Source organism: Callithrix jacchus, chromosome 12, assembly GCF_049354715.1.
Source record: "Callithrix jacchus isolate 240 chromosome 12, calJac240_pri, whole genome shotgun sequence".
Classification (NCBI taxonomy): Eukaryota; Metazoa; Chordata; class Mammalia; order Primates; family Cebidae; genus Callithrix; species Callithrix jacchus.
Genome location: NC_133513.1, coordinates 39291318 through 39304700, shown reverse-complemented (window position 1 = coordinate 39304700; position 13383 = coordinate 39291318). Strand labels below are relative to the sequence as shown.

Genomic DNA, 13383 nt, shown 5'->3' with positions numbered 1-13383 from the left:
AATATCTTCTCCAGCTCAGTATCTTGCCTTTTCACTCTCTAAATGCTATCTTCTGATGAACAGAAGTTCTTGGTTTTATCTAAAGTCCATTTAACAAATCTTTTCCTTCACTGAGTATTTTGCCTCAATTCTCAAGTGTTGGCTGGTGTCCAGACAGAGAGATATAATAGGAACTAGGAGCTCAAAAAAAGGCAAAACCAGACATCTACAGATCTGTATAAGATACTAGAAGAACCTAGGTGGCTACAAAAGCCACAGAAATAGATAATATTATTCAAGGAGAGGCAGCAGAACAACAAGAGGGCTCAGAGAAATCCTGAGAAACATCAACATCTAAGATAAGGCCAGAAATAACTATGCAGAAGTAGTCAGCGGCCCAAAAAGAAAACCAGGAGAGAAGCAGGGATCTCAGAAGGAACAGAAGTGTCAGCTGCTATAGACAGGCAGAGTGACCAACGATAAAAAGGGGCTCTTGGATTTGAGGAGGTAGCTATTAACCCTAGACAATGTAACTATTAACCCTACTACCAAAGTCACAGTAGGAGATGAAAGACAGTAACAGCCAGACAGGAACAAATATCTGTTACCAATGAGAAACACAGTACACAGCAGTCAAAAGAACTGGTCATAGGCTTAATGAATTCTGAGAGCCTGAATTTTAAAACCACGTATTTTTGGGCCTGGAGCAGTGGCTCATGCCTGTAATCCCAGCACTTTGGGAGGCCAAGGCAAGCAGATCACCTAAGCTCAGGAGTTTGAGACCAACCAGCCTGGCTAACATGGTGAAACCCCGTTTCTACTAAAAATACAAAAAATTAGCCAGGGGTGGTGGTACACACCTGTATTCTCAGCTACTTGGGAGGCTGAGGCAGATAAATTGCTTGAATCAGTGAGCCGAGATAGTGCCATTGCACTTCAGCTTGGGCAACAAGAATGAAACTCCATCTCAATAAAAAAAGAAAAAAAAAAAACGTATTTTTCTGATATTTTTTCTATTGCCTCAATTAATTCTTTGTAACAATTCTCATCTTACTGAATAAACTTCTAAAGCTGGTAGAAAATAGTTGCTTAGAAAATTTAATCCTAAACAGCTTTAATCTATATTTCAAGTAGTCAATGACCAAACAGCCACCAACAACTTCTATTTACATACATACACAAACACACAAACACACACACACACACACACACAAATGACTGCAAAGATAATTTAGTTCCAGAGCTTACGAATTTTCCCAAAAGGTTTTCCAAAAGATAACCATCCAAGACAGTAATGGCCAAATGAAATACTGGCCATAGTATAACCTGAAAAAGATGTCTTTTCTTAAACAACAGAACTGATGTTTGGAAAGCTTGCCAAAAACACTCCTAAAAGATATGCGAGAACCATTCTATAAATGCGAATTGATGATGTTGGGCTTCCAACATGTAAAGTAATCATGATGTTACTTGTCTTTATCAAATTAACAATATAAGAACATTTAAGATTTCCAGTGTATTAAATGTAAAAATAAATGTGTACCAGCAGCCTCCAGTGAGCTGAGTTAAAATTTACTTTCATTCTCTTCGAATGGGAGTTGGCTCTGCAGATGTAGAGAACAGAATTTCCCTAAATCTGTTTTGACACTGAGGCAAAGAAGTGTGTTTTTCTCAAAACCCAGGCAAAGACTAAAGGGACACGGTCCACTGACTACAGATATCAGGCATCTATTCAAGAACACAGAGAAACTGTTCCCAGCATCCTCACCTGCATCCTCCTCCTCCAGACTGGCATGATCTAATTCAACTTTCACCTCCGCTCCTCCAAGGATGGCCTGAAGACGTTTTTGTTTTGCAGTGATCTTTTTTAGCTGTTGTTCCTTGAGTGGTAAATATCAAATACAAAAAACAGCAATGAAGCGATTTATTGTTAAATACAAAAGACAGCATTACGAAATTTTAAACTTTAATCCAAAGGAAAATACAAATAAAATGTACATTATATAAAAATTCCATACATTATTATTACTAGAGAGCCCTATATGAGCAACTACCACTTGTCTAGCAGCAAAGGGCCTTGAGCGTTCCCAGCAGACAGGCATGCTCTCCTGAGGGCGGCAGACAGCCTTCTATGTGTCCAAGCCCTTAAATACATGGGCACTGACCTGAAAGGTGGAGGACTTCTACTCGGTTTCCCCATTATACACTGGGAAAATCCCTAAACTACTCTGCGTTTCTCACGTTAGGAGCCAATGGGCTATGGAAGTCAATAAGCTGTAAGATAAGAAATAAAAACACAAATGTTCAGTCGAAAAAGTCATTCCGCTTTGATAACCTACCATATTTATGACTGTACTTTTAGTATTCTACCCTATCAAAAAGCTTTAAGAGAAAAATATATTTTGCCATGTCTCTTCATCCTGACTCCTCTTTGTCTCGTTTCCTTCCACATCACCAGAACTCTGATATGTGCCCTTCCTGGGCCTCCCCAATGAACTGGGCCTGGGGTACCTGGTTCATCTTCCCAAGGTCAAGAATGTTTCAACTTTAAATATCAGTGTGGGGCAAGGGGAAACCCTGAAAATAAATACCACACTGCAATGACTTGCAATTTGTTTTTTCTCAGTCTTTCTCTCAGCAACATCCTGTTTAAAGCATTTTCCCTCTGAATAGTCTACCTCTAACCATCAAAGAGCTGCTGAAGAAAGGTAAGAATGCATAATTAAGTTAGACTAGGACCTGACGTGCTCTCAAGTTTGGTCCTCTATACCCTTAAAATTCCAGCCCCCAAAAACCCAAGAAGGTCTCTGCACATCGATTTCACATGCTCCCACAAGGGACCAGACGTCTCCTTTCTGATTTGGGAGGAACCCACCTGCCTTGAGCAACTGTTAGCTTTGACCTTTGGACTGCTATTCTGGAAGCAAGTGAGAAAAGATGAGGTGGTGCAGACAACAGACTGGTGAGTGGGAAGTATAAGGGCCACATGAACTGAGTCTATGAACATCCCTACTCCTGGAGAGCTTAAAGAAAAGATGCAAGGACTCTACTCAATGCAGTGAATCAACTGTAAGCACAAGGACATCTGTTAGTCATTTGGGATGGCAAAAATGAAATGGTCACTACTCTTTCCTATCTATTGTAATGTATTTTAACAAAGAGGTACAGGCCGGGCGCGGTGGCTCAAGCCTGTAATCCCAGTACTTTGGGAGGCCGAGGCGGTTGGATCACGAGGTCAAGAGATCGAGACCATCCTGGTCAACATGGTGAAACCCCGTCTCTACTAAAAATACAAAAAATTAGCTGGGCATGGTGGTGCGTGCCTGTAATCCCAGCTACTCAGGAGGCTGAGGCAGGGGAATTGCCTGAATCCAGGAGGCGGAGGTTGCGGTGAGCTGAGATCGCGCCATTGCACTCCAGCCTGGGTAACAAGAGAGAAACTCCGTCTCGGAAAAAAAAAAAAAAAAAAAAACAAAGAAGTACATAAATCCTAAAAAATGTTTCAAACCTCACAAAGCTGTACATAAATTGTTAAAAAAAGGTTTCAAACCTCATAAAAATAATATTCTAAGTAACAAATATTCCCTACCCTTAAGTTCTCTGAACCTAAGTACAGTCCCAGTGTGGTGGGGTGCTGACTATAACGCCCAAGGAGGGAGAAAGGGTCAGGCTCCCGCCACAATGAGCAGAAGTATGTGAGGGTCAACAGTTCCACTGCCAGGAAACAGAGTGGAGACAATCAGAGACAGCAAGGGCTAAGCAGAAAAAAGAATTCACACAAGACTAGGAGACAGAGCGAGAGGCCAGTGTGACCCTAAGCTGGGCCAAAGAAATGGTGATGCAGGAAGACTAGGGAAGTGCACCCGAGTGAGGCAAGCAATGCCAAAAAGGAACTTTTCTCAAATATACAGATGGTCCCTGACTTATCATGGTCTCTGACTTATGATTTCTCAACTTTATGATGAACCCATCATAAAGGCATATGTCAGGGCATATTCCCACCGTAAGCTGAGGAGCCTCTGGATTTAAATATGGTTTGACTTACAATATTTTGACTTTAAGACAGGTTTCTCAGAGTATTAAATGCATTTTCGACTATTTTCAATTCATGATAGGTTTGTTGGGATGTAACCCTGTTGTAAATCAAGGAGCAATTGTATACATATGGATGTGTGTATGGATGGATGCGTGTGTCTATTTATGTGTGTGTTTTTAAATGTGACAGAATGGGACGTTAAAGGGAAACAGCAGAAAGATTAAACATACAAAGGAGCCCCAAATTTTTCTACTGTAATTATAAGTATTTGCTTCACATCTTATAAGTACTTTTTTAAATACCTCCTAAATTCTTAAGTGGGCCTACATGATGACTTTTTAAAAAATGAAATATTGAATACGTTATTCTGAATCACCTTATTATACTTCTGTCGTTTTACGGAATCTAGTTTCCTGTTGATGTCTCTGCTGGTGGCAGCTTGAGGGCTAAGTTGTTCAATAATTTTATTGATTTGCCTTAGGGATATCGTACATGACCTGAAAAATAAGATAAATTTCTATTTTCCACTCTGATAATATTTTTATAGCATACTATAAGAGAAAAATGCTAAAAACATGCCCCTTTTGCTTCTTATTAACTAAAAGATAGAAGAAACGAAATCAGAGTACATTATCTTTATTGGCCACAAATAAAACTTGAGGGATCATTAGAGTTTTAAGATGACTGCTAGTGTCTTCTTCTATCTAGCTGATTTAAATCAGCTCAGTCCCGTTTATAAACTGATTCATTCATTCTACAAGCATTATTTAAGTACCTACTTTATTCAAGACACTACGCTAGAACAATATGCAGTAAGTTGTCCTTTTACATGAAAAAATGCATACACGGGTTTTTAAGCCTGTTATGGAAGGCTTCTAAAGTTTGGAAGCATTCTAAAAATGCTTAAACATTTTCTTATATAAATCACACATCTGTGACAGTATTTTTCTTTTACATATATGGAAGATTCACTTACTATAACATTAAGCTTTGTGGTGCAAAGAAAACAAATCCATTTAAAATAAATTACTCCTAAAATAGACACCACAGAATCGTAGCTTCCAATTTTCAAAACACAAATTCAATCTCCTTGACGCTTATAAATAATTTCCTATTTATAACCTCTGTGGATTACAGGATAAACAATGCGTATTTCTGGCTGAGGCACCACATGCCACCAGCCATCTAGCATCACTCTATATGGAGACTCCACAACTCTCCTTGGTCACCTCTGTAGAAAGAGGACACATTTCCAAGATCATATGTAAAAGTGTCATTATAAAGAACTGATGTCCTCAACACTCAGACTATAACTACAACAAGCACCTGCTACTGAGGAGGCCAAAGAACACACCAGGGAATGGTTAGCAGAAAACATGTCTTTGAAGTACCAACAGCCACATTCGTGACAGTCTCAGCCACGGGCTCTACACTCCACCCTCCCCAGCTATCCTCTGTGACACTGCTCCATCCTCCATCCAATTCAGCACTCACCTTCTTTCTTGCTTACCTGACACTGCCCAGAACACTGCTCAACAGGGGTCAAGCAGCAATAATAAGTGAGCTCAACCCTCCCGCTTCCCTCTCCTGTCTTCACCTCCCACCCTGGCTCAGGTCCATAGCCTCCCCTTTTTCCCCACTAATGTGCTATGCTCAGAAGAGCTCAAGTCTTTCCCCTCTCTAAAACACAAATGAAATCTCCATTCCTAGAGTAAAAACTAGGATGGAAGAAAGGAATATCAGGGAGTCTTTCTCGCTATTTCTAGAAATGCAAATCTGAAAACTCTCCAAAGGACTGAATACTAAGTTTGGGGACAGCAAGCTACAAAGAAACTACTGCACAGAGAAAAATGTGAAGGGGGCAGAATGTATTCCTGGTATCTCAAGTAGGAAACACCAGAATTTTAGGTGCACTTCTCCTGAGATCACTTTGTGCACATGCTGGTGAACAGCCCTTCTCTCCTGGACATTATGGATGAAACTGGCTTTCATGAGCTGGATGGAGACTCTTACCATGTACAATGCTGCTCCTGAGGGGAAGGACTGGGGCTCAAAGACAAGGATGAGGACTGCCCTTATTGACTCTGTCCTCCAAATAAAAGGTTTAACACACCTCCTAAACTTCTGGAATACTAGAGCTTCCCATTACCTGAATATCTCTATCATGTTTAACCACAACTTTGAAAGGGAGAAGACAGGCCGCACTCACATGAGGTCATCCAGGACCAACCGATACTCCTTCTCCGCATCAGCGAGTTGGGAGGCACAGCTGGCCTCATGGATAGCGTTGTCCACCTGCTGAAGCACACCCTGTTCCAGCACGTCCTGGTCATAGACATCCACACCCAAACCCTGCAGCTCAAGGGCCTGGGCACTAGGCTCCACCGCCTGGATCTGATGTCGGTCGATGTGCAGCAAGGCTGGCGCTCTCCTTGGAGCTGCTGATGCACACCCCTCAGCAGAGGTGAACAGCCCATCACCCACGGAATGAGAGCGCAGGTATTCCTCCATCTCCCCATCACCACTACTTTCTTGCTTGATTGCCATTTCTTCATTATTACTGACAGGCTGACTCTGTAAACAGTCTTGCTCCTGAGTTTGACTTGAGTGGGGGATTCCCTCATTTGGCATTCTCTACAGACTAACTAAAAGGAAAAAATGAAATCTATAAGCCATTTTGTCATGTAGGATTCACTGTGGTTCTTAAATACTGCATAATTAGAGCAGACTGATTTATAAAAAGATCAAGTAATAATCTTCCAATTATACAAATTCAGGTTTCTAAGTATTAATTTACTAAAAAGGCACAAATGATGTCGTTTCTTGAGTTCTGATAATAAGAAAAACTAACCAAAGAAAGAAATGCAGTATCAATTAGGCAGCTAGCTAAGAAAGCCAGTCACCAAAATCCTGGGGGGATGGCCATGGAATATTCTTCAAAAGAGCTGGGTCATATGGCTGCTGTTTTCCAAGTCAGCATCTTCATTTCATTATGACACAAATGATTTATATTATAATGGCAAGATCAACTGTAATGCATAGGAAGCAGTGATGTTAGGAAAGAGCATCTGTATGAATATGAGACTAGAAACTCCTAGGCAGAACACCTATCCCGTAAGTAGGAACTTTGAACAAATCAGAATCTCAGAAGACTAATTAGGCCAAGTACAGTGGCTCACTCCTATAATCCGGGCACTCTGGAAAGCCAAAGCAGGAGGACAGAGACCAGCCAGGGAAAGAAACACAGCAAGCTCAGTTCAAGACCAGCCTGGGATACATAGTAAGACCTTGTCTCTACTAAAAATTTAAAAAATTAAGCAGGCATGGTTGTGTGCACCTATAGTCTCAGCTACTTATAGGGCTAAGACAGGAGGATCGCTTGAGCCTGGGAGATGGAGCCTGCAGTAAGCAACGATAGCACAACTGCACTCCAGCCTGGGCAACAGAGCAAGATCTTGTAAAATAAAGTTTTTTTTAAAGATTAATTAAAATATTCTCAAAATAGGCCAGGCACGGTGGCTCACATCTGTAATCCAACACTTTGGGAGGCTGAGATGGGCAGATCACTTGAGGTCTGGAGTTTGAGACCAGCCTGGCCAACATGGTGAAACCCCGTCTCTACTAAAAATACAGTAATTGGCTAGGCATGGTGGTGGGCACCTGTAATTGCAGCTACTTGGGAGAATGAGGCTGGAGAATGACTTGAACCCAGGAGGTGGAGGTTGCAGTGAGCCAAGATCTTGCCACTGCATTCCAGCATGGGCAACAGAGTGAGAGTCAATCAACAACAACAACAAAAAACTCAAAAATAACTCCATTTCAATACACAGTATAATTTCTCACCCATCAGGTTGGCAAGAATGTAAAGTCTGATAAATCCAATACACACAAGAAGGAGGATCTCCCCTCACATGCTGCTGCTGAGAATATAAATTAGTAAAGCCCTCTGGGGGGACAACTTAGCAATATCTATCAAAATCTTAAATGCACACAACCTTTGTCAAGCAATTCTAGGTATTTATTCCAGAGAACCAGTCACACACAGGTGCAAGGATGTTTAGTGGAGCACATTTTTAATAGTTTAATGTAGCTACTAAGCATATTCTGTAGTACTGATACAAAAGCCATGTTAAGTGAAAAAATTCATGGTATGAACACATTAGGTTGAAAAATGTACCCTGCACACCGAATGATCTGGCAGGATACAAACTAAGTCTGCAAGTCAGGAGGAGGGACAGAAGGCACAGGGAAAATAAGTGGGAACTTTCACATTGTACTCCACATACCCAGGACTTCCTGCTTTAAGGAGAATATATTCACTGTATTACCTATACAACTATCACATCTAATAAATATATTAAAAAGCAAGGCAACAACCAAGAGACCAGTCTTGCTGTCCATTTAACTGTGAATAAACTAAGGTTTCTTTGAGCACTATAACTTTTCTGTGAAATGACAAGTGCCCCCAATGGGCCCCACTCATTACTCATTAAATAAAATAAGCCCAGCAATAAAGCACTGGGATACAAAGAATTCAGAATCATCTAACCCAAGTGGCTATCTACTGGAGAAGCAGCATGTCAATAACCACAGAGCAGGGCAGGTCAGCTAGCCCAGGACACAGACAAGAGGTCACATGAGCATTGAGGGAACTATATACGGTGTCCGGAGCCCAAGAAATATGACAGAGGAGCTAAGATTTGAACACATCAGCCATGCATGGTCTGATATATAGGAGGTGCTCAATATCTGCTGAAAGGAGGGGAGGTTTAGAGCTAAGTCTAAAATAATAAAAAGTTTGGTCTGGACAAAGGAGTCACCAGTGAATTCAGTCACAAAAATGACTCTCTCAAAAAGGAATCAGATGGGAAGCAGGACTGCCAAGCAGCTTACATGTAATCAGTACCGTGTGCAGCATCCAGTCAGAAGTGCCAGTCTGAGCACACAGGAAAGTCTGGGTGACACGTGGACACATCAGCAGAGTGAGAAGTTCCAGGGTTCCTTAGGCTCTAACAGGTACCCAAGGTTATTTTAGAGGGCACAAGGTGGCTAACACTGGAAAGGTTAAAAAGTAAACAGCACAGTGAGAAAGTTCCTCCTTTTGGGGCCTGCTGATTATTTTCAAGGGGAAGGCTCAGCACACCTCCCTTTCCAACAGAGGGAGCAGGATTCCAGCTCAGTCTCCGTATTAGCCGGCAGTTAACAATTCTGTTTTCATTTTTCTTATTTGTACACATGAGGATTTTTTAAGAAAAAAGGATGCCAATTCAACCAAAAATATTAAGTAATCAATTTTTAATTTTTGTAAAATAATATCAAAAACAATAGTATTGTAGTGCAAAGGCAAGGTTAAAAGTAATGAAGTTTGGGGGAAACTTCAAATAATAAAAAAGGAGAAAGAGGGTCCAATGAATTAGAAAGAGCTGAGAGAATCTGGATACTAACAGGTCACCATTTATCTTGGTAAAAGAAGTTTCAGGCCAGGAGCGGTGGCTCACGCCTGTAATCTCAGCACTGCGGGAGGCCAAGGCAGTTGGATCACCTGAGGTCAGGAGTTTGGGACCAGCCTGATCCTGTCTCTACTAAAAATACAAAAATTAGTTGGGAGTAGTAGCACATGCCTGTAATCCCAGCTACCTGGGAGGCTGTGGCACAAGAATTGCTTGAACCCAGGAGGCAGAGGTTGCAGTGGGCAACAAGAACAAAATTCTTCCTCAAAAAAAAAATAAAGTTTCAGTGGAACAATGGGGCCAAAAATCATACTGCAGTAGTTGAAATGTAGTTGGTATGAAAAGAGTGGATGAGGAAATGGAGGCCACGAGGGAGTGGCCTGTTCTTCAAGGAGCTTGCCTGTGACAGGGAGACAGCTAGAGTGACAAAGTAACAATGGGGTGGAGAGAGAACTAGGGCAAGAAAAACTAGAGCATATAATAGCTAGAGGGAGAGAGAGGAGATAACCCACACACAAAGCTGTACCAGAAGAGACAGCAGAAGGGGAAGGTCCCGAACAGAAATGAACAGGAGGCACAACACATCTTTCTCAGACTCTGGCAGAAGGAGGACTCCTGATAGATCTAAATTTGCAGGTGGAGAGGAGGGAAGCTGAAGTGGATTATATACAAAATACCCCACAAAGTAGCAAGTTGGGCAGTTCCTGAGTCAGGAGACAAAGTTGGGACAGGGGTTGAAGACTAAGAGTCTAAAATAAATGTCCTGTACAGGAGAAAAGGGAGTTGACAGAGAACAAACACTGATAATCACTGTGGAGGACCTACCTGAGGATCTCCCCGCCCCACAAAGCCATGGATTGCCAACAATCTCCAGGGCTGTACAATCTCCTCTTTCAGTAATTAGCAGTCCTGTGGGAAACGGCACTATTGAGGGTTTTCAGAGCAGAAGTGATAGAGCACAAGTGTCATGGGGTTGAAGATGCTGAGAAGAGTAGCTAAAGTAACTGACTTCAGGGTCCAAGCTGGGTAAGATTTAAAAAAAAACCAGAAGGTGCCTGGAAATGGGAGAAAGGGATTAGAAGCTACTTAGTATCTGGCAATAGCCAAAAAACCAAGTCTTTTGGGAGTGACAGTTGGAAATCAGAAAGCTCTTATCAGGTTAAAGCATTTCAGAAGTGAAATACTTGTACATCTAACAGTTACTGAGAGTCAATTACATGAGGCAATGTACGAGGTTAACTAATTCCTGTCTCCATAGAGCTTACAGTTTCTTGGGAAAGACAGACATTTTAAAACTACGTGTGTGTGTGCCTGTGTACATACAAATATAATTGTGGTGACTGCTGTTAAGAAGAAAGTACAAGACTTTCTGACAAAATAAGAGAAACCTAATTGAAATTGTAGAGTTGGTGTGGGGTCAAGGAGATCTCTCCAATAAAGTGACATCTGAGTCAGGGGTCAATCAGGTAGAACATAAAGTGAACGTCTTGTAAGGAAACAACATTTGTGATTTTCCTTTTTTTTGAGACAAGAGTTTCACTCCTGTTGCCCAGGCTGGACTGCAATGGCACAATCTCAGTTCACAGGAACCTTTGCCTCCCGGGTTCAAGTGATTCTCCTGCCTCAGCCTCCAGAGTAGCTGGGATTATAGGCACCTGCCACCATGCCCGACTAATTTTTTATGTTTGGTAGAGACAGGGTTTCTCCATGTTGGTCAGGCTGGTCTCGAACTCCTGACCTCAGGTGATCCACCCACCTTGGCCTCTCAACAACTGGTGTGTAACTTTTAAGACTAGAAAGAGCTGGTGCATTTATGACAATGAAAGAAGGCTTGAACACAGAATTTTTACTTTGACAAAGAGAATTTACTTAACTTTGAATTAAGAAGAGCCAAGAAGGGCTCCGTTCTTAAGTCTTGCAGAGTATCTTCCAAGGCTTAATCATCTGGGACAATAGTATCTTCACAGTCCTCCCCCCAGCACTGGGGCTCCCACAGCCAGGGGCGAACTGGGTCTGGTTTGGAGAGTTGGTCGAACACAGTCACAGTTGACACGGGACAGGCAAGGGCCAGATCACACAAGGCCTGGGAAAACACGAGCATGGATTCCACTCCCCGTGCAATGGAATGACTCTGAAAACTGTTAAGTACGGTGATGATGGCATGACCTACTTTATGCCTAAGACCTCTTGAACAACTGTGTAGATAATGCACTGGAGTAGGCAGAGCAGCAAGATGATGGGAAAAGTTGAGGGGAAAAGCGAGGGCAGCCTGTCACAGGATGACAGCAGTGAAGACGCCGAGTGAAGTCACATAACAGCAGCTTTACAGGCGGCCTGCCTCATCCGCCCAAACTCTAACTTGGCTCTATCAACGCCCAAAACGTCGGACTCTCTAGCCCGACTCTCTTTAAAATAACAGCTCCAGTATTTTAATCGAGATCAAACAGGACCCAGCTGATCCTGCGCGCAGGGGTCTTATACAAAGTAGGAGAAGCTGCTAGGTCGCTGGCCAGCCAGGGACTCCAGCCTTCTCAGGTGAGAGCTCAGAGGCGCTACTTCCGGTCGCAGGTGAAGCGGCCGGAAGCGGAGCGCGTGACTTTAAGACCCGCTACACTCTGCCCTCGTGGACAGGCTCAATCACCGCGGCGAGACCAAGGTATGGGTCCGCGGCCGCCCGAGGAGCCTGAGCCGGCCCCGACACCCTCAGCCCGAGGCCTGGCCGCCCGAACACTCACCCAGGGCCGCGCGGCCGCCCACACGGAAACGGAGACGCTGCAGCCTACAGCCGCCTTGGAACCCAGCTCGGCGGGCCTCGGCGCCTGCGCCCTCAGCCCGCCATAGACGCCGCCCCCAACAGCGACTCTGACTCGGGCTTGTGTGGAAGGCCCGCGGCGCATGCGCAGAGCTCAGCGTTTGTTTTTATGCACGGGCGAGACCACGCGGTCGGAGGGAAGGGCCTCTGTTCCGGCGAGCCCGCTAGCCGGAAGAGTTAGCCGCTGGCTCACTGGGCGCTTAGCGGAGGCCGCCTCACTCCCGGCGAAAATACCTTGCTAGGAAGACAGTTATGAAACTTAAGACATATTTCCAGGTAGAGGGGGATGCGAGTGTGCCGTGCAAACGTAAATTCTCACAATTAACCTTGAACCCTGAAGAGAAAGTCAGCTTGGGCAGGGGAGTTAGCGGCATCTTTTTGGTCGCCAGGCTGTGACCTCTCCTGTCATCTGGCGCGACTGAACACGGTAAAAAATAGAGTGGATGAATATGACCATATTCCTCATAAATGTGGAAAAACTCATTAAAAAATTAGATGTATTGGAAGCATAATAAATATTTTGTAAAAATCATAAGTCAAAAAAGAGGTAAAAGCATACTTTTTAGAGTTATGTTGAAAACCACTAGAAAAACTTATATTAAATGTATGTTGAATAAATGAACAAGCAGTCTTAAAAGCAATTAATGTATAAAAACCATCCATTGTGAACTGTTAACCGAAAGGGTTCTCGATCCAGACCCCAAGAGAGAGTTCTTGGACCTTGAGCAAGAAAGAATTCAGGGCAAGTCCATAAAGTGAAAGCAAGTTTATTAGGAGAGTAAAGGAATAAAGAATGGCTACTCCATAGGTGGAACAGTAGCTTGGGCTGCTTGACTGAGAATACTTACAGTTATTTCTTGATTATATGCTAAACAAAGAGTGGATTATTCATGAGGTTTCTAGGAAGGGGGTGGGTAATTCCCAGAACTGAGGATTCTTCCCGCTTTTAAACCATATAGGGTGACTTCCTGACATTGCCAGGGTGTTTGTAAACTGTCATGGCATTGATAGGACTGTCTCTTAGCATGCTAATGCATTATAATTAGCATATTGGCTAACAGGGAGGAAGACCAGAGGTCATTTTCATTGCCATCTTGGTTTTGGTG

General features: G+C 43.0%; 1 protein-coding gene across 8 annotated transcripts in view; it reads right to left on the bottom strand.

The window, feature by feature from the left end:
* Positions 1 to 12279, bottom strand: part of ERCC6 (ERCC excision repair 6, chromatin remodeling factor) — a 104514-nt gene extending 92235 nt beyond the window's left edge. For 2 of the 8 annotated variants that reach the window (XM_078345342.1, XM_035267682.3), the window contains exons 1-5: positions 12201 to 12279; positions 10291 to 11548; positions 6225 to 6660; positions 4392 to 4512; positions 1748 to 1859 (exon numbers count right to left, since the gene is read on the bottom strand). In XM_078345342.1, the coding sequence (XP_078201468.1) occupies positions 1748 to 1859; positions 4392 to 4512; positions 6225 to 6646 (655 nt within the window). In that variant the 5' untranslated portion in view covers positions 6647 to 6660; positions 10291 to 11548; positions 12201 to 12279. The remainder of the gene's footprint in view (positions 1 to 1747; positions 1860 to 4391; positions 4513 to 6224; positions 6661 to 10290; positions 11549 to 12200) is intronic. The other 6 variants (XM_017978911.4, XM_035267683.3, XM_009009555.5 and 3 more) reach the window with 3 other exon arrangements.
* Between the last annotated feature and the right edge of the window lie 1104 nt (positions 12280 to 13383).